General features: G+C 44.1%; 1 protein-coding gene across 2 annotated transcripts in view; it reads left to right on the top strand.

Moving 5' to 3' along the window:
- Window positions 1-2,767: 2,767 nt before the first annotated feature.
- Lmtk2 (lemur tyrosine kinase 2) overlaps window positions 2,768-21,770 on the top strand; it is an 87,211-nt gene continuing 68,208 nt past the window's right edge. For both annotated transcript variants that reach the window (XM_055598629.1, XM_055598627.1), the window contains exon 1: window positions 2,768-3,169. In XM_055598629.1, coding sequence (XP_055454604.1) covers window positions 3,055-3,169 — 115 coding nt within the window. In that variant the 5' untranslated portion in view covers window positions 2,768-3,054. The remainder of the gene's footprint in view (window positions 3,170-21,770) is intronic.

Raw genomic sequence — 21,770 nt, 5'->3', positions numbered from 1 at the left:
AGCTCAGAATCAGCCTAAGTTACATGGAACCCTATCTTAAAAAGAAAAAGAAGAGGAGGAGGAGGAGGAGGAGGAGGAGAAGGAGGAGGAGGAGGAGGAGGAGGAGGAGGAGGAGGAGGAGGAGGGTTGGAGAGAATGCCTCAGCAGTTAAAAGCACTTGTTGCTCTTGCAGAAGACTGGGATTCAGTTCCCATAACCCATCTGGGTAGCCCACAGCTGCCTATAAATCTGGCTCCAGAGGATTAAATGCCCTTTTCTGGTCTCCAAGGGCATGGTATAAACATATACAGATATACAAGCAGGCAAAATACCCATACACATAAAATAATCTTTTTTTTACTTTCTCCCCCCCCCCCTGCCCCCTTTAAAGAACAATGGCAGTGTTTAACTATTGGCCCACATAATTCTTAACTATTTAACCAATGACTTTCAACAGGACCCTCTTGGATGGCCATATGATCCAGCTGAGCTCTGAAAACCTTTCCTGTATCCACGAGGCACCGATCTTCATCCTGTGCTAAACAGATCTCATCTCCTTCAGCATGCAAGCCTCCACGAGAGTTAGCTGGCAGGACACACAGTGCCAGTAGGGTCTTCTGAATGGTGGCTTGGCATGGAGGAAAACTTGGAGAGGGCTGCAGACAAGTGCACACAGTTATGGAAACTCTGAACTATTATTGATTCTCATCTCAGGGAATCTGATCCTAAATTATGCTAAAAACTTGCCTTTTTTCTTTCCCTGACTCTGGGGTGAACCTTCACTAATCCAATAGATCTTTGTCTTGTAAAATCTCTAACTAGAAGTCTTCAAGGCAAGTACTGGTCAAAGGTGGAAACAGTGAGGTGGGAGCAGGGATAAAGGTTTCCATTAGACAGCCTCTGAGGAATGTGTACCTTACCCCATGCTCCACCAAGGGGAGGTTTTTGTGTGTTTGTGTATGCTTCAACTTTGGGGCTTACTCAAATAAAAACAAAACCTGCTTTGTGATCATATAACGAGACATTGCTGGGTGCATCTTAGGTATGATTAATTACCTGGAGGGTTATGAGGCAGGGCTTTCCCTGGGCCAGTTCTCTCCTCAGTCTCCTGTCAGGTTGTAGCATGACTCCCCAGCTTCCTTGGCTGCAGCAGCTGAGCTTCCTGATGGGAGGCAAAGCACAACAGGCTGATTGTGTCTCCTTTCTAGACCTTTGCCTTCCTTCCCTTTCCCACAGAAAGACCGGCAGAAAGCGGCAGACTCGAGCTCAGAGTGTCACAATACCAGCGGCTTGTTTCCTCAGGTGTTTAGTGTGGCTTGCCTCAGTCACCAGCAGACATCCTGTACCCTGTGCTGAGTTAGCACCACGGGCAGCTGGTGTTTACAGTGGAGATTTGGAGGGAGTTTGGAGTAGGCTGGGGACAGGCACTATGTTTGCAAGTTGCTAAGGTCCCACCTGATAATATGCAAATTGGTTCTTCAGTTGCTTTTGTTCACAAACTGGACCACCAGAGTCAGAAAAGGTGCTCTCCCCAGCCTCAACCAAGTGGCCTCTGAGCTATGTTACCGCAGCACTTTCTTTGTGTCTTTTGTGTGTAAATGGATGTATGTGTTGTGTTTGCATGTGAATTTGTGTGCATTCTGTTTTTCTGTGTGTGTATGTATGTATGGAGGCCAGAAGACAACCTTCGGTATCATATCAAGGTCCACTTTTTTTTTTTTTTTTTTTTGAGGCAAGGTCTCTTATTGGCCTGGAACTTGCAAATTCAAATTTGGCTTGTCAGCAAACCCCAAGGATCCCTCTTTTTCTGCCTTGACAGCAAGTGCATTTCTTTGTGGGGTTCTGGGGATGGAACTCAGGTCCTCAGGTTTGCAAGGCAATCTCCCCAGCCTTCTCTACTGTGTTCGATGAGACTTGTAGCCCACCTGGAAGCTGCTGCCAGCTCACACCCAGCACCAACACCTAGCACAGTTCCTATCGAGGAACCTACTTCAGGTGAAGCTCCGCAGGAGCTCTACCGAAACCCCGCTGAGCCAAGGGGTGTGGGGAGGTCTGCTGTCCTGTCCACAAGGGGTTTCCAGTCGCAGGAATAGTAAAACATGGCAACTGGTCCAGGGCTGGTCTGGGGTGGCTATGCAGATGCTCAGTTGTTCGAGGGATTGGTGAGAAGCCATCGATGAAGTCATATTCCAGGTGTGTCTTGACGAATAAAAGGAAGAGCATCTGCCAGGTGAACAAGAGGGGACAGGAAGCGTTGTCTTGGCAGAGGGGCCAGGTCAAGCTCACTAGTTACGTTAGTGGGTGAGGTCAGAAACATTCTGTTCTTGAGCGATTGGAATTTTGAAAAGTTCAAAGTTCCTCGGAAGCTGATGTAATGTGAGGGTCAGCCTACAATGAAGAGGCTAGGAAAGTTCTGACAAATAAAAATGAAGAAGACCAAACCGGTCTACGTTTTGGGTGATAAAATACCGAGAACCACATTGATAAAAATAAGAAAAAAAAAAATAACAAAAAGAAAAGCGAGAAAACGAGAGAAAAGTGTCTCAGATTGAGCAATGAAAGGATTTTTTATGATTTTCTTTACATCTTCCTAGAATTTAAATTTTTAAGTAACCGTCGGTGTTACCTGCTGCCCACGCCGCGTTCCTCCGTCTGCAGGGGGCGCACAGACCTTCACCTCGCCTCCTACGGCTGAGTGGGCGTGGTCCCCGGAGCCAGCTGGATTGACGATTGGCTGATTCAGGTGTCGGTCACGGCGTCCCGCCTCCCTACTACGTCACATGACGCAGCCCATCATGGCGGCGGGAGCGCGGCTGCCTGGGCCCGCGGCTCCGCAGGCTGGGTGCCGTTGCTGCTGTTGAGGGGCGGCGGCGGCGGCGGCGGCGCAGACGGGCGGGAAGGAGGATGCAGGTTCTGCGGCTGGAGCGGCGGATGCAGACCGGGAACGAGGCTGACGTTTGGTCGAAGAGACGTGCGTCCCGAAGCAGCCGGCGCCGGTGCCGCTGAGGCAGCTGACTGACTGACTGACGGCGGCGACCCGAGAGCCGGCCCCGGGGGGACCGCGCGGCGGACGAGATGCCGGGGCCGCCGGCGTCGCCGGCGTCGCCGGCGTCGCCGGTGCTGCTGCTGCTGCTGCTGCTCCTGACCGCCGGCAGCGCCCGGGCCGCGCCGCTTCCGCAAACAGGTGCAGGTGAGCCGAGCCCGGGGGCCGCGGGGCTGCTGCGTCTTGCGGGGCGGCGGCGAGGACGGCGGGCCTGCGAGGTCTGGCCGCCTTTGCGACGGATCGGAGGCCTGCCGAGGGCAGGAGGCCGCGGGAAGCGAGCGATCCTCGGGAGATTTCTTGCCGCAGGGGCGTGGGATGGGGGGCGGGGGCGCGGCGACGCGCTGGGGGTTGGGGAGGACGGTGGGGCGACGAGGCAGCGACGGGATCCCCTACATCTTCCCCCCCGCCGCCCCTGTCTCTGAACTTGTTGCCTAAAGGCCCACCAAGCTTCTGGCCTCGACACTTCTTTTTTCCAAATGTCACCTGCCTCTTGCGGCTTTTCTCATGTCTTATAATAAGAACCATTTCTTACCTCTCCTCATTCCTTAAATGAAACCAGTGACTCTGGGAAAGCTGTGCGGAGTTTCCTTGGCTCCCTGAAACTTGTCCTAAAGTTGTAAATTGATTTTAGATGCTGTGGTTGTTGGGTTTTCTGTCTCCCTACCTACCTACCTATCTATCACTCGGAATGACTCTCTGGGGATGAGAAAGGAGCAACGATACAGATTTTTGTTTTAGGAAGCCAATGATTGGAGTGGCAGCTTTTGAGTAACTATTGACAAATTGTCCTGAGGGTAATTGAAGTGTCTATTTTAGCGGTATAAGTGAGTGATTCTCTCTCTTAACTTTTAGCCTTTCCATTTTTTTTGCATATAGTCTTGATTTGGAGTTTATAAATAAAACTTCAGCCAAAGAAAACGTCTCGGAAATTTTAAGGAAAAAAAAAATCTAGGCTAACTTTCCATCATTACGACTTATTTTTTTCAATGGAGGGGAGGTAATGAAATTTAAAGAGCTTCAGAGGTTAGAAGAAACCATAAGGAGAATTTAGTCCAATTTCTTCAGCTTTTGCCTTGAGGATACTGGAACCCTGGTGACACAGCCAAGTGTAGTTGGATTCAAACCCAGGTCTTGGAGCCACCTTGTTGAGCCATTCCACCCCAACCTCCCAGTTCACTTTAAGTCTTAACTGTCTGTGGCATGCACTTGAGGTCAAGGGTTAAATGCAGAACTGCCTCCAGTCAATACATGTGTTTGAACAAATCTACATGAAAGAGATGTAATGGCTTCCAGAACTACGCCAGGTTATATGCCATTGAGTGCCCTTAAAGTTGAGCATCAAATGATGTCATTATACTATATAATGTAGCTGCTCTTGCCGTAGAATTAAGTCTTTTTGGTGACTTCTGTGTTCTGAATCAATGGATAAGGTAACTGAATGTCATCAGAAGTAGGTAGTCATCCAGGTTGGACACTGCAGAAAATACCAGCGAAGATAGGAAAAGATTCTGTGGACAGGTAGTGGTGTTGCTATAGAAGGACATTGACGTTTAAATAGAAAATTAAAACTAGAGTAGCGCAGTGGACAGAGTGTGTTTGTCAAGGGGATACCAGAAACTTCCAGAAGATTCTGTGCCTATCAAATTTTATACATTTATATATATATATGCATATATATGTCAGATATGCATGCACGTGTGTATATATACACATACACACACACACACACACACACACACATATATATATACACACAATTTGTGAAAGTGTATATTCTTGTCTATCTTTTCCCCCTGCCTTCTATTTTATTCGCACACCATTTTATAGAGGCTGCAATTTCAGAGAGCTGGGTTTTGTTGAGGTCTTGTAAAAAAAATAACATAAAAAATAAACAACCTGAAAAAAATGAACTCATGAATAGAAATAGCAGATTTTGACATAAATGAAGCCCAGGTGATTTGTGTCAACTTTTGCAGATTTTTCTTTCATATTTTGGTCCTTGGAGGGCAGCTATATAGTTTAAATGTATAGTTAAATATGGTAAGATATTAACAGGTGTATGACGCTAAGTTGTGTGGAAACGACACATTGTCAAATGGCAAACATAGATGTATGGGATTGGTTCTCCATCCCAATAGCTTAGTGATATTATATCTGGGATAGGTTTTCTCGTTCTCTCTTTCCACTTGCCACTCCTTCTCTTTCCCCCTTTCTCTCTCTGCCTCCTGTACTAGGTATTGAACCGAGAGTCTCACACAGGCCAAACACTCCACCATAGAGATAGATTTTTTTTTTTTGACCAAGGGTGAAGAAACTTTCACATTAATCCCACCTAGTGAGCTCACTGGTTAAAAAAGAAGGCTCTGTCTTGAACATTTATGGTAGTTAAAAGAGCATCTGTGCATTGAAAACATAACTGGGGTGTCTGACGATCTAGAGACCTGTACATGACAGTACTAGCCTTCCCAAATAAGGGTAGGCTCATTGCATAGAATCTTTTGCATAAAACCTGACTCGTTTGTGTCAACTTGACACAAGCTAGAGTCATCAGAGAAGAAGGAGCCACAGTTGAGATGCCTCTGTGAGATCCAGCTGTTGGGCATTTTCTCAATTAGTGATTGATGGGGGAAGGCTCAGTCCATTGTGGGTGATGCCATCCCTGGGCTGGTGGTCATGTGGTCTGTAAGAAAGCAGGCTGAGCAAGCCAGTATGCAGCACCCCTCCATGGCCTGGGCATCGGGTCTTGTGTGAGTTCCTGTTCTGACTTCCTGCAGTGATGCACAGTGCTGTGGAAGTAACCCTGATAAACCCTTTCCTCCTCAGCTTGCTTTTTGCTCATGGTGTTTTGTTGCAGTAATAGAAACTAAGACAGCCTTCTTGCTCTTACTCTTTGTAAAGGTCAGACTATTTAATTGTGCCTTTGAGAAAGCACACTTCTCAGAAATAGGTTGGGTGTGTGTCTGCTAGGGGAATATACTAAAGCAGTTATGGTGATGCATACCTGCAGTTGAGCACTCAGGAGGAAGAGGTAGTAGGCTCACTGCAAGGATCAGGGCTGACCTACATAGTGAAGCTACATAGTGAGTTCCAGACCAGTCAAGGCTTCAGATTGAGACTCTGTCTCAAAAAGATAAAACTGACAAAACAACAACAAAAACACATGAAGTTTTTTTCCTATGCTTGCCTGTTTGCATGGAAAAAAAGGAGCTGTGACTAAGGTTCAGCTTTTCTTAAAATTTTTATTTATTTACATGTATGAGTGTTTGCCTCCATGTATTTCTGTGCACTATGTGGTGCTTGGTGCCTGAGGAGGCCAGAAGAGGGTGTCAGATCCTCTGGAACTGGAGTTATAGATAATTGTGAATAGTGATGTGGGTACTAGGAATCAAACCCAGGTCCTTTGAAAGAACATCCTGTGTGGGGCTGGAGAGCTGGCTCAGTGGCTAAAAGCACTGTCTGTTCTTTCAGAGGTCCTGAGTTCATATTCCCAGCAACCACATGGTGGCTCACAACAATCTATAATGAGATCTGGTGACTTTTCTGGTATGCAGGCAAACTTTAAAAAGAAAAACTGAAAACTGCTTACACTGCTGAGCCATCTTATTTTTTATGTATACAGTACTCTTCCTGCATGTGTGCCTACACACCAGAAGAGGGCACCAGACCTCTTTATAGATGGTTGTGAGACACCATGTGGTTGCTGGGAATTGAACTCAAGACCTTTGGAAGAGCAGACAGTGCTCTTAACCACAGAGCTGTCTGTCCAGCCTGCCATCTTATTTCTTGAATGAACTCTTTAGGTTAGTATAAAAAGTAATGGATTTTATTAGGGCATCTTCATTCATATATAACTTTAAAATTGAAATTAATTTATGTACTGTGCCCTTGTTATTCAGAGTTATTTTCAGGATTGGACTCATTGACTCATAGTAAACCTATATTAATATGTGGGTTCCTTTGTCCCTGGAAGGTTCTGTCATCTCCCCTCCCCAAGTCCCACCCTTTCTTTAATTTTGAGGCAGAATATTGCTGAGTGGTAAAGGTTATCCACCAAATCTGGGTTCTCCTGTCTCAGCCTCTGGAGTGCTGAGATTATAGGGTTGCACCACCGTGCATGGTGGCTCAGAAAGCATTTGATTGTTACTGTTGAATGAAATTGTGGGCCACTTCATGTCTGAAGGATGCCCTTTTATCTCTCATGGCTATGAGTCCTTTTTCCTGAAGATCCCTATTTCTACTATATGGGCCATTGTTATGGAGACTGAGAACTTGTTGGGCCTCAATGGGAAGTTTAGAGAAGGGGAGAAAAGCCAGCTTTCACAAACACTGCTAAGTGACCAGACTAAGATTACAGCTATGTTCTTTTCTGTAGGGTCATCAGGGCAGTTTTGGGAAACAAATAGAGCCTGTGGATTCATGGTATCAATCTGAATGTGAGGAAAAGAAAGGTCCTATAATAGTACATGTGAACACATTCCTCCGAGCCACATTGCCTTGTTCATATTAGGATAGTGGTAAGACAGGGAACCCACTCTATTCTGTGACATACTAGGTAGAGGAAGCTTTTAGCAGTTCCAATAAAGGCCCTTAAGCAAGCCAGTGGGACTCAGCTGCTGATTAAACTTACTTATGAATCTGGTGCTCTCAGTTTAGATGAATCAAGCAGACCTGTGTCTCAAACAAGATTCCTATAGTCAAGGAATTGCTTTCAAAAGTTTGAATTTTAGTGATTAATTTTCACAGCTTCTGAGAAATAATATTTTTCAACAGGCTTCTCATCTAGATTCTTAGGGCTTGCAAATGGATTTAGGTTGAAATTTCTGTACTTGTTTTCACTTGGTGACATTTTTCTGTCACTAAATCTGCTTCTCTACACCGTAATTGAAAGTCTGTAGTTGTAGTTGATCAGCAGTGAGGTTACCAAATCCTAGAGTTTGCTGTTATCAGTGTGCTGACTGTTCATGCACTTCTCTTGAAATTTGGAAAGTCCTTGGGCCCTCTCTGTCCCCTGTGGGCTGTGTCACTTTGATAACAGCTGTACATATAATAAAAAAGGACATTGTCATGTTAAAAAAAAAAAAAAAAAGAAAGGAATATCCAGGTTCTGAAACAGTTAAAATAAATGAGTCCTCAAAAATTCTTTGTGACCAGGTGGTGGAGGTGCACTCCTTTAATCCCAGCACTGGGAGGTAGAGGCAGCTAGATCTCTGAGTTCTAGGCAAGGCTGGTCTACAGATTCCCAGGACAGCCAGGGCTACACAGAGAAACCCTGTCATGAAACCCCCATCCCCAAATGAACTTTTCAGTCCAGTTGAGAGTAAAATTTTGGAGCAATTGTGAAGGAAACATGATGTCCTAGGAAGAGCTTGGTCTTTGCGTTAGACCTGGGGGTGAGGTCTTCCTCTTCTGTTTTATTAGCTTTTTATATCAGGTCAGGCGAGGTGGCTGAAGCAGGGAGATCCCAAGTTCAAGGCCAGCCTGAGCAACTTAAGAACCAGTTTTAAAATTGGAAAAGTAAAATAAGGGTTGAGAGCCTGGTATGATGTATGAACATTTACTCCCAGCACTCAAGAGACAGGCCTGATCTCTGAGTTCAAGGCCACCCTGGTCTATGCAGTGAGGTCAGACTGCCAGGGCTACAAAAAAGGAAGGGGCTAGGTAGGGTTGGGGTTATAGTTTAGTAGCATTTGCCTAAGTGTGCAGGAGACTCAAGATTCATTCTTCAGTACTGTAGTGACAAAAAGAAAGAAAATCTTCAGCCAGTTATCTGCCCTCTCAGCTTCTCAGAACTCAAAACAAAACAAAGAAAGAGAAAAAAGAGAGCATAGAGAGATGGCTCAGTCATTTAGAGCACTTGCTAGCTTTTGCAGAGGACTTGGATTCAATTCCCAGCACCCACTTGAGGGACCACAACCATCTGGAACTCTAGTTCTATGGGATCCAGTACCCTCTTACGGCTTTCTGTGGGCACATAGTTGTCATACATGTAAAAGAAATCTTAAAAATGCATCAATAATAAAATATGTAAATGGTTGTTGGAGGGTGGATGGCTTGTGTCATGATGGTGCGACCATATCTGCTTTATGTTGTACTTGGTGATAGAGAGTTCTTCATTGCTTCAGATTTCTTTGTAAATTAGATTGGTTGACTAATCACAAATGATACAGCTTGAAAGAAACAAAACTAAAAAGGAGACAGGATCTCATGCAGAGCCCATGCTGGCCCCAGACATGTTCTGTAGTGGGGGATGCCCTTGAACTTCTGATCCTCCTCTCTCTACCTCCTGGAGTGGAAGTATATTCCACCATGCTCAGTTTTACATGGTGCCCAACCCAAGGCTTGATGAATGCCAAGCAAGTATTCTACCAACTGAGCTACATTCCCAGTCACCAAAGAAGAAGCTCTTAGTGGTGGTTGCTTAAAATGGAATATCTATTTTTATTGGATTTGTTCAAAATACCTTGCTATATGGTGGCTGGAGACCTACAGGGGAAAAAAATCAGTCTGTTAGGCTTATGCAGGCTATATGAGCTGGCATAGTCACTTCTTGAGAGTCATTCTGTTGGGGAACTATGTAGAAATTTTTAGGATGATCTAAATTAGTCTGCTTTTATGTAATAAACCTGTTTTTAAGCTCCATGATGACTAAAGCTCTTGCAAGTGAACAATTGCTGCTTTTAATTTACTTAAAGGAACCATGAACAATCTAAATTTCCTTAATTCCAAACACAGTTGCATAGTTTCTTAAAGTACCCTCAAAGGCTACATGGTTAAACTAAGCTGAAGAATAAGTAGCCCAGGGCTAATGCTCCCCATTATAAATATCTTTTGGGAAAGAATCTTTTCTCCCTCCCCCTTCCCCCTTCCTCTTCCTCTTCTCCTCCCCTTCTCTTTACTCCTCCCCTTCGCCCCTTCTCTCCTTCCCCTCTCCCTGCCTCTGTCTAAAATCATTCATCATTACATTTTTTAAACTTTTATTAATTATACTTTATTCATTTTGTACCTCCCATAAGCCCCGCCATCCTCCCTCATCATTACATTTAAAAATTTTTCTTTTTGAGCCCCAAGATAGCTCAGTGTGGAAAGGTGCCTGCCACCAAACCTAAGGACTAAAGGTCAACCTCCAAGACCCACATGATAGGAGCAAAAAACAAACTCCCACAAGTTGCCCCTCACAATTTGCATCCCTTCCTCCTGCAAAATAAATAAATAAATTTGGAAAAGCTGTACTGATAATTCTGGAATGTACTGCCTCTTTAGGGTGTAGATTCAACTTTCAACTTTTCTTTGACTCTTCAAGTAAAGATACTATTTTAAGAGCAAATGAGGGGACAATTAAGTATTTGCTGTTCTTGTAGAGGACCTGAGTTCAGTGCCCAGCACCCATATCAGGTAGCTCACAACTACTTTTAAACTCCAGTTCCAGGGGAATTGGTACCTCTGGCCTCTGTTGGCACCTGCACGTACATGGGTATACCTACATGCAGACGCACACTCCTATACATAATTAAAAGTAATAAAAGTAAATATTAAAAAAGAAGAAGATTAGGGAGCCAGACAAGGAGGTTGAGGCAGAGGATTATGAATTGGAGTTCAGCCCAGGCCACATAGAGAGGTCCAGTCAGCTTAAGCTACATGGTAAGACTCCCATCTCAAAACTAAGGGCTGGAATTGTGTAGCGCATTGGTAAAGTCTAAGGTTCTGTGGTCAGTCCCAGACTGCAAAGGAAAGAAACAAAAAGCCAGAAAGCCAGAGTAATAAGGTAAAATCAGTGTGTTGGCAGAACAAAAGTATTGCAGTGATGTATTTAAAATTGTGGCAAGTGACTCACTTGGAACTGTGCCTTGGCATTATAGTTATTTGCCACAAAAAAACAGGCATATCAGAAAAATAACAGTATTTTTAAAATGTTTTTTCTTGGCAAAGGTTAGCACAGTGCAACAGCCTCAAATCTCATCTGATTTTATTGTGACTCAAGTGGGAAATTAATATAGTGTAAAGGGGCCTGACACCTAACAGGATGGTGTGCACCTTTTCTCAGCCCACCTGAATGTGGCCATTCACCCTTCTGGCCACTCAAGTATCTTCCTGGGCCTTGGCGGGAGTGGGGGAATACATGACATTTCAATTTTGACTGTCTGGCAGGTTTTGCATTTTGCTATATAATGTGTATTTGTTTTAATGTTTTTAAAACATTAAGTTACCATTAATTCAAATAAATGTGCCAGGAGGCAGCACTGCCACTACAATAGCCCCTGGCTCCTTGTATCTGGCCCCTGCTTGGTAGATACCCATCTGGTGTGCTCCATGCACTTCCTGTCTCCATTCAGCACTTTCTGTGGCTGGTGAGTCCCCCGTCTCTATGTGCACCATATGCGTGCAGGTGTGTTTGTGTGGAAGCAGGGGTCAAACCCCAGTGTTGTTCTTCAGGAGCTGTCCACCTTGTTTTGTTTTTTTTTTTTTTTTTGTTTTGTTTTTTGAGACATAATCTTTCACTGTGCTGGAGCTTGCCAAATAGGCTAGACTGGCTGGCTGGCCAGTGGCCCAGGGGCCTCCCTGGTGCTGTTTTGCAAGTGCCTAGCTGCTTTGTATGAGTGCTGAGGATCAAGCTCAGGTCCTCATAATTGTGCAATAAGCTCTTTACCAACTGAGCTATCTCTTCAGCACTTTCTTTAGAGCTCAGTTGACTTGCTGTTAGTTAACAAAACACTCTGTGCAATTCTCATCTTCCTTTTTAATTGTAGACCTCACTTCCTCCTAAATCTTTTGTTTTGGTCCAGGTCCTAGAGATTCCTACCCCAGTAACAGGTCGCTGGTTATTGCAACTTAGGTTTTGATTATTATTTTTAGCACTGAGCCAGGTTTTATTGAAAGCATACACACACACACACACACACACTCACTCACTCACTCACTCACTCACTCACTCACTCACTCACTCACTCACTCACACACAGCTTGTAGCACAGAGACAGACTTTTCCAGTAAGGAGGGGGGTCTCGAAGGTTGCTGTGTCAAGTTTTGTTTTTTTTTTTCCTTTTAATATTTTAATTTAAGTGACACTTGAAGGTAAATACCACATTTGTACATCAGAACAGTTTGAAGTAAATGGATTGTGCACTGAAATACTGTAAATTTACATGACATGGAAGGCAGTAAGGAAAACTTACTAGTAGGCTCTGTGCTCTGAAAAGTGTAGATTCCTTGTCCCTGTCTACTTCTTGCCCTTGCAGAAACCTTCCCGTTGTTGAGTCCTTTCAGTTGGCTTGCCAGGCAGGGCTGTGTCTAGTGTGACAGGCATTTCTGTTGCTTTGCACGGTGTGTCACAGGTTGTATGTGCTCAGTCCAGTGTGTTGGTGCGGATCTAAAGATAGTCCTAAGTTCACCAAACCACGATGCAGGGCTTACACATAAAGAGACGTGCTGGAAGTGAGAATCTTATTCTTTTACACACTTGATTTTTCATGTAGCCGTTGACCTTTAACTGGAGTGAGGACATTTATAGTGTGTTTTGTTTTTGTGTGTGCGCACATGGGTTGATGTGTGTGAGGATACATTTGTTGTGCGGGTATGCGTGCATTTATATGTTCACAGGTACAGGCCAGAGGACAGCCTCAGCTGTTTCTCAGGCACCATCTATCTTTTTCTGAGACAGGATCTCTGTCATTGGCCTGGAACTCGGCCTCATCTATCTGCCTGTTTCCCCTGCCTCAGTGCTAGGATGACAGTTGTATACTACCTCACCTAGCTTTTCTTGTTTTTTAAACCTGTGGATTATGGGAAGGGCTTTGTGTGGTTGGTTGGTGTTCGAGTGCTAGGGACGGACCCTGGGGTCTTGTGTGTGCTACTGAGGTACACTTCTGCTCTCCACTCTTTCTTGTTATCAGCGTCTTAGTATATTAGTTAGCACGTCTGTACAACCAACAACCAGCAGCAATGTGTTAGTGTCACCAAGGTTTGTACTTAACTCCAGCTTCTTAGTATTCCCTCTGATCCTTTTTCAAGTTTTCCAGGACAGCAGCACCCCCCCCCCCCCCCATCGAATGCAGGGCCTTTCTTGCACACACTAGGCAAGTTCTGTGCCACTGAGCTACATATGTCTATCTCTTGTTTTTGACAGCCTTGACAGCTTTGACATGCATTAGGGCAGGTTTGAAAATGCTCTGCATCTATTTTGTCCAATTCTTCTGTTTTTATGAGAAAGGGTCTCAAGTTCACTGTGTAGTGTAGGATGACCATGAGCTTCTGGATCTCTGAACTTTTGCTCTGGTTATGGACTGGGAGGAAGATCATATAGGTTAAACTGACATTCTTTTTTTTTTTTTTTTTTTTTTTTTTAGGATTTATTTATTTATTATGTATACAGTGTTCTGTCTGCATGCATGCCTGCGGGCCAGAAGAGAACATCATATCTCATTATAGATGGCTGTGAGCCACCATGTGGTTGCTGGGAATTGAACTCAGGACATTGGGAAGAGCAGCCAGTGCTCTTAAGCTCTGAGCCATCTCTCCAGCCCAAAGTGACATTCTTACCAGGCCAAAGGTGCCACATCCTTCCAGTGTGAAGGTCGCTGATCACCTACCTGTGGTGGTGCTTTCCCACTGTCCTCCAAGTTTACTATGGACAGAGTCAGTTAGGTTCCACTTCCTTGTGAGGCCAAGTATCTGTACAAAAGTTCTGTTTTGTTTGGCTTTATTTTAAGATTTTATTTTTAGGTGCATGCATGCGTGTGTTTGTGCATGTGTGTTCGTGCATGTGCACTCGAGCTTGTGTGTGGGTGTGTGTGATGTGCATGAACATGAGAATGGAGGCCAGAAAGGGGCATCATATTCTTTGGAGTTTCTGGCAGTTATAAGCTGCTCAGTGTAGGCTGGGACCTTGAACTTCTGACCCTCCTGCATCTTTTCAGTGCTAGGATTGCAGACTTGTATTAGTCACCGTACTCAGCCTATGAGTGCTAGGATGGAACTCAGGGCGTCCAGTGTACTAGGCAGGCGCTCTACTAGCTCAGCTATATCCCAAGTCTTCAGTCTGTTTCTGGAGCTTTTTATTTTTATTATGGAAGATGTCAAACATATGCAAAAGTAAATAGCACCTGAACCCAAAACCACACACTGAAATTTATGGTCAGTCTTGTTTCACCCGTGCCCTTCTGATCCTAGAATCCTTTTATTTTTGTGTAAATCTAAGTTCCAGATTAGTTCAGTTGGAGCTGATTGGGGCCTGAGGGTGTTTCTATAAAACAGGATCCTGCTTGCATCAGAGTCACCTAGTTATTTGTAGAATTGCAGATGTTGGGGACCCAGACTAACCAACAACATGAAATCAGAAGTCTATAGGTTATCTTAAAACCCTGTACTTAGTATTTTTCTGCTGCTCCTTTTCACTCTCATCCTAAATTCAGTATTCTGTCTAGCTACAAATATTCTATCTAGAAAAAAAAAACACATGAGTTATTTAATAGAGATTTGCTGGCTTGTTTGAACTGATAAGACTGAAGAAAGCAAGAGAAAAACTTTAAAATTGTGTGCTTGTGTGCGTAAAAGAGAGGACAGCTTTTTCCTTCCTGGGTTCTGGGGTGGAACTCAAGTCCTCAGGCTTGGTGTTAGGTATCTCTATGGTTTTCCTTCCCTCCCCCCTTCTCCTCCCCTCCCCTCCCCTCCCCTCCAAGATAGAGTTTCTCTGTGTAGTCATGGCCATCCTGGAACTAGCTCTGTAGACCAGGCCAGAGATTCAGAGATTTAAACTCAGAGATTTGCCTGCCTCTACCTTGGGTACTGGGACTAAAGGCATACACCACCATAACTGGCTTCTTTATGGTTTTTCTAAGCTAACTTATTTTGGAACAGCCTACGTTTTGTGACCAGTTTCATATTTGATTGTTTGTATGTTTTAAGTTTTTTCCTTTCTTTTCTTCCTCATACCCACTTCTCTTCTTTCTCCCCTTTTTAGACAGGGTTTTACTGCCTCTAAACTCCCTGTATAGTTAGAACTAAAAGATCTACCTGTCTCTGCCTCCTGGAGTGCTGGATTAAAAGAGTGCATGACCATTTCCAACTCAAAATATTCTTTTTGTTTGCTTGTTTTTTGAGACAAGGTAACTCTATGTAGTCCTGGGTGTCCTGGAAGCCTCCGGGTGAGATTAAAGGGTGTGAGCCACCATGTCTGGCTCAAAATATTTTTAATGAACATCTACTTACTTACTTACTTACTTACTTATTTATTTATTTATCCATCTATTTATTTATTTATTTATTTATTTATTTATTTATTTATTTATTTATTTATTGCCTGTATGCACAGCTGAGTGCAGGTATCCAAGAAGGGAAGAGACTTTGGATCCCTTGGATTTGGAATTACAGGTGGTTAGTTAAATATCTTGAATAGGAGTATTTACCTACAAACATCTATAGTAAGGTTTTGTTTTGTTTTTTTAAGACAGGGTTTCTCTGTGTAGCCCTGGCTGTCCTGGACTCTCTTTGTAGACCAGGCTGACCTTGAACCTAAAGATATCTGCCTCCCTGAGTGCTGGGATTACAAGCAAGTGCCACCTCACCCAACTTAAAGTAAGTTTTAATAGAGCAAGATTTTAAAACTTAATTTAATTTTTTGAAACATGGTCAGACTGTATTCTAGGGTAGCTCCCTGGAGCTCAGTATATAAACATGTATAGACTGTTCCTGTCTTTTAAGTGCTGGGAACATAGGCATATGTTACCATAGTGGGCAGCTTTCAGCTTTGTATTACAAAACTAAGGTGTGAACTGGTGGCCACCTTTCAGATGAGCCATGAAAGCCAGGCATTGTGGTATACTCCAGTAGCCCTAGCCCTAGGTTCTTAGAAGGCTGAAGCAGGAGAGTTGCTTAAGTCTAGGAGTTCCAGACCAGCATAAGACCCTGTCTTAAAAAAAGAAAAAGAAAAAGTTGCTTAACTTAAAATATTGTACAAATTGCAGATTTTTCTTCAGGAAGCTCAATAAATCCAACCTGTGCTGCTTTAGAAAGGGAATTTTCTTCCTCTTCGTATTCTGCCCAGAATTTCCCTCTGTAGCTTGGCTTTCTTTAGGCAGCAACTGTTCTCTCCGGAGATGCAGCCTGTCGGTTACCCAGCAGAGCCTCACTTGACTTTTATCTCAGACTGTTATTAAAGCCAACACCCGGATGCTGATTGCTAGTAAGGCAACTGAAAAAAATAACAAAGCTACCAAAATAGCCCCCTGGAAACATTACCCAAGGACCATTGCAGCAGAACTACCCAGAAATCTGTAATTCAACTCAGTTTTCTTTGTGGAAAGTAAAACTTAGAGAGATGGAAGATGGCTCAAAGTGCTTGTTGTGCAAGCGTGAGGACCCACGATCTCAGTCAGCATCAGATGAGTAACCCTAGTGCTGAAACAGGGGACTCCTACAGTTTGCTGGCTGGCCTGCCTGTCTGACTGCTTCAGGCTCTAAAAATGAGGTGAAAAGCGATTGAGGAGGACACCTTATATCAGCTTCTGAACTCCACCTGCACACATATGACCAAACACACACACACACAAAAGAAATCATAACCGAAAATCCCATAGCTGATAGGAACCTTAAGTACTCCATAGACTGAGAAAGGCCCGAAGTTTTGATTATTTTGCCTGTAGAACTTTAGAGCTGAAATTTGAGTTTACAGATGGAAGATTCAAATTCAGTGCTAATTTTGCCTGAGTGACTCTTGACACTCAGACCACCTTGTTCACCAGGGTAAGTCCTTGTGCTTTGAACAACACACTATTTGTTCAACACATGGTCTAACACCAGTCACTATCCTCCAGCATTGACTTCTAGTTACCACCAAAAGCACCGATGTGAAATTTTAAGCTGTTGTGCTCCCTCCCTCCTTTCCTCCCTCCCTCTCTCTCTTTTGAAAGTTTACTTTATTTCTCTGGGTGCCTGTGTAGACTGTGCTGTCCTCAAATTTAAAAATATCTGCCTCCTGAGCGCTGGGTTAGGCATGCACCACCACTACTAGCCCATCAAAATTTCATGATTAGAGAAAAGCATACTGAAAATCAGGAAACCAAAATACTAAAAGAATAACTTCATTTTATTTAGTTTTTTCGAGGCAGGGTTTCTTTGTGTAGCCTTGACTGTGTTGGACTCCCTGTGTAGACCAGGCTGGCCTCGAACTCACAGTGATTCGCTTGCCTCTGCCTCCCTAGTGCTGGGATTAAAGGCCTGTGCCACCATGCCCAGCTTGTTTTTTATTTATTTTTATTTTATAATTTATTTAATTTTTTTATTTTATGTGCATCAGCAGGAAGGTGACTGATCCCTTGGAACTGGAGTTACAGACAGTTGTGAGCTGACATGTGGGTGCTGGGAATTGAACCTGGGTCCCTTGGAAGAGCAGACAGTGCTCTTAACCACTGAGCCATCTCTCTAGTCCTAGTTTTTATTTTTATAAGTGTATGTGAGTATATGCCAGAAGAGTGCTGGATCCCTGAAACTGGAGCTATAGTTGGTTGTGAACTGCCCAATGTGGGTACTTGGAACCTTACTCTGGGACCTCTGGGAGAACATCCTGTGTCTTGGCTATTGAGCCATCTTTCCAGCCCCAAAGAATGTATATGTGTGTGTGTGCAAAGTATGCACCTGTGCTTTTGGACTTGTGAAGCCAGGGGTGTTGGATCATCTGGAGCTGAAGCTTCAGGCATCTGTGAGTTGCCAAACATGGGTGCTGGGAACCAATGGGTCATCCTCTGCAAAAGCAGCACATTCTCCTAAATATGGAAGGCATCTCTCCAGCCCCTCCCTCCAGAAGAATAGTAGCTCATGCTGGCCTTGAATTCTGTAACTAGCTGAGGATGGCCTTGAACTTGTGATAGTCTGACTCCAACTTCTGAGTCTGCATCACAGTACTTGGTTTATGAACTGCTGGGGATAGAACCCAGGACTGCTTGCATGCTACAAACACTACCAATTGAGCACACCCCCAGGCCCCTAAAAGAACAACTTTAGTTTCCACCTCTGAAGTGAAGTTGCACCAGTTAATTAAAAGGAGTGTTTCTGACTTTAAGAAACATAATCATAAACTGGGAAATGTTCATTTGTAAACATGAAAATCCTCCAAACACCACAGACCTTTGGGCTTCTATGGGGGTCGGGGCCCTTTTAAAAATCTGCTGACTACTGTGGGTTCCAAAAATAATGTTCATTGGCAAGTATTTGGTTTATCTTCCAGGTGCAAGGCAGATGTTAAAAATGCATATCGTGGGGCTGGGGATCAGAGAAGAGAGCATAGAGACAGGCAGACCTAGACCTGTCTAGCTAATCAGTGAGCACCAGGTTCAGTGAGAGAACCTCTAAAAAAAAATAAGATGAAGAGCAATCAGGGAAGGTAACTCCATCTTGACCTCTGGCCTCCATACATAGCTCCATGAGTGAGTGCACCTGCATCTGGACACATTCTGGGCGCGCGCGCGCGCGCGCACACACACACACACACACACACACACACACACACACACACCCTCAGGTAGTCAGGCTTGGTAAGGGACTTACTCACTGATCCACTTTCCCTTGGCATATTCTATGGTTGCTGACTTAGCATTTATTAAGTTTCTTTGACATCCTGTTTTTAAAGATTGATTTATTTTCATGGTCCCTGCTTTACTATTTCATGGTGTGTCTCACCCTCTGTGTACTCTGATTTTACTTGTCTGTCTGCTAAGGATGGTAAGCTGCAGAATTAGCATGGTGGTACCTCCCAGCATTGAGAGTTCAGTTTTAGCCTGGGCTACGTAGTGATATACTATCCCAAAAAGCAAAAGGAATTCTTGTTATCAGAATTTATATCCTGCCACTTCTGAGTTGGGAGGGGTCAGGGCATAGTAGTCTAACAGAAGTCACCTGATCTGATACTCTTGACTAGAACAGACCACCATACGGTAGCAGTCCACATTTCTTATTAGTGTTTTAGAAGTAGGGGTGAATTGATGTTTCAGTAACAGATTTTAATGGGATAGGCTGAGAAAAACCAGCAGTTTGCTATAAAATGATCTCATTCGCAGATAGTCAGTCAGTCCTTCAAATTATGTCATACTTCTGTTGGTGCAAGAACAGTTAGTCAACCTGATGATCACCAAACAATGGTGAACAAATGGAAGCCGCCCACTTTGCTGTTGTATTAGCATGATTAGTACAAGGTGAATTGTGTTCCTAGGCCACTAGTCTAATGCTTAGGGTTCCTTGTGAATCTCTGATTCATTCACTGGCCCTCAGTGTGTGGCTAAATGTATTTAGTGTTGTTGTTTTTTTTTTTTTCTCTCTTTAATATTATTGGGCAGAGTCTCGATTGCTTAGTGCTGTTATAAATAGGTGTATTGTTACCTTAGGCAAACAAAAAATATTTAGTGACTTAAGGAAGGTTCTATGTATAGAAAGCCTTTATAGTAGATGGGTTTTCAGTTTTGAGGTGTAGAACAGAAATGTGGGACCCATAGCGATTGTCCACGTTTTCCCTTAAACAGTGTGAGGGTGGCTCACGTTACTAAGTCTCTGGGATGCAGAGCTGCGTATTGGGATGTTGGAAGAGGAAGATGGTTTTCTTGGTTTTAACCTGCTTAAAAAGAAAAGTAGGGCTGGAGAGATAGCTCAGTAGTTAATAGTGCTTCCTGCTCTTCTAGTTCCCAGTACCACATTGGGTGGCTCACATCTGCTATAACACCACCTTGGGGGGACCCAGTATCCTCTTCTGGCCTCCAGAGGTACATGCTCCTCCTAATATACACAATTAGAAAAAAAAAGTTAATCTTCAAAAGATAAAGAAAAGCCAAAACTATGTATTTTAGAGGTGGGCTTTCTCAGGACCAGTTTGGAAGACTGCTGGTAGTTGGCTTCAGGTCTTCTTCATCAGGCCACCCCTGCCCGCCTGAGTTTCAGTTCTCACACAGGCACATGTTTCTCTTGTGTCAGCTTCCAAGGTGAGAGGGTCTGGGAAATCAGGAAGTGAACTGTAGATAACAGGGCCCTCAGGAGCTTTGCATGCCTTGTTTTTCACTTTGCAGGTCAGGTGGTCTGAACTAAGGAAGCCCTGAGTCCTGGGGAAACCTAGCAGGTAGCCTGGCCTTAGACTCTTAGTGCTCTTCAGGCCAGCCTCTCCACCAGTAGCATGGTGGTCTTCAGTTAGTTGGTTTTTCTTTTGTTTTGTCTGTTTTTTGAGTCAGGGTTTCCCTATGTAGCCCTGGCTATCCTGAAACTCAAAATGTGTAGACCAGGCTGGCCTCAAAATCTGCTTTCCTCTGCTTCCCAAGTACTGAGATTAAAGGCATGTGGTCACACCGCCTAGCTTAAGTTAGTTTTCAATTTGGACTTTGATGGACTGTAAACCTGTAGTCCTAGCACTCAGGTAGGGGCAGGAGAATTACTATGACCTTAAAACTAGCCAAAACTACATGGCAAGACTATCTCAAAACAAAAACAAAACAGCAAAGATTATTGGAGGTGGGGTGATAACTCAGTCAGTAAAGTGCTTGCCTTGCAACTGTGAGGATCTGAGTTCAATGTCCAGAACCCATGTAAAAGAACCTGGACATGCTTGTAGGGCATGCTTGTAATCCCAGCACTAGAGAGGCAGAAATACAATGATCTCTGGAACGTCTTGGCCAACCAGCAAGTCCCAAGCCAGTTTTGACCTTGTATCAAAAACAAGGTTAGGAGGCTGGAGAGATGGCTTAGAGGTTAAGAGCACTAGGTGCTCTTCCAAAAGGTCCTGAGTTCAATCCCCTGAAATCACGTGGTGGCTCAGAGCCCTCTCTAAAGAGATCTGGTGCCCTCTTCTGGCATGCAGGCACACATGCAGGCAGAACCCTGTCTACATAATAAATAAATTAAAAACAAAACAAGGTAGATGGCAGCTGAGGAATGGCAGCTGAGGTTGTCCTCTGGTCTTTCCGCATGACACATGTACACGTGCAGTTGTATACCCAGATGTGCCTACACACTCGCGAACATGCACATAAGTGCGCCCACCCACAGTTGTAGCCTTACGGATCTGAATTGTCCTACCTCACCAGCACCTAACACTGATTGTTTTTGGAACTTGGAGACTTTGAAGAGGTGACTGCGTTCAAATGAGGTCATCGTGGCAGGCTCTTAATGCAGCCTGACTGTCATTCACAAGAAGAAGTTATATTACGGAGACAGCAGGTTATGCACATAGGAGACCGTGGGAGGACATAGTGAGGAGACAGCATCTGCAAGGCAAAGGCTAGAGGTTGCAGGACAAGCCAACATGCTGCTACCTTGAGCTTGAACTTCATTCAGCCTGCAGAACTATAAGGTGAGCATTTTCTGTTGCTGAAGCCCCTCAGCCTTTGAGGCTTTATTTCAGCAGTGTTAACAGTAAAGGTTATGATTGTACTGTAGAAGCATTAGCTGAGACTCCCTCCCACCTTGTGTGTGACTGCGCGTGTGCATGTGCACGCTTGCAAGTGCACATCTGTTCAGGGCACATCTGTGATTGTGTGTGGAGGCCAGACGTCAGTCTTAAGTGTTGTTCCTCAAGAGCTACATACCTTATTTTTTGCGACAGTCTTTTTACTAGGGTCTAGGGAGTCAGTGGTAGATTATATGTAGCCTGGTCCCTGGTCCCATTTAGCTAAGGGTCATTTAAGATTGTGTGATCAATTTTGTGATGAGGAAATACAGGCAATTGGTGTCCAGAGGCAGATGCTTAACTTGGGGTTTTTGGGATGTTTCCCACTGATGGGCAAGG

Source organism: Psammomys obesus, unplaced genomic scaffold (assembly GCF_907164565.1).
Source record: "Psammomys obesus unplaced genomic scaffold, mPsaObe1.curated_primary_1811, whole genome shotgun sequence".
NCBI classification, from domain to species: domain Eukaryota; kingdom Metazoa; phylum Chordata; class Mammalia; order Rodentia; family Muridae; genus Psammomys; species Psammomys obesus.
Note: the sequence above shows the minus strand (reverse complement) of the source record. Positions and strands in the feature narration are given on the sequence as shown.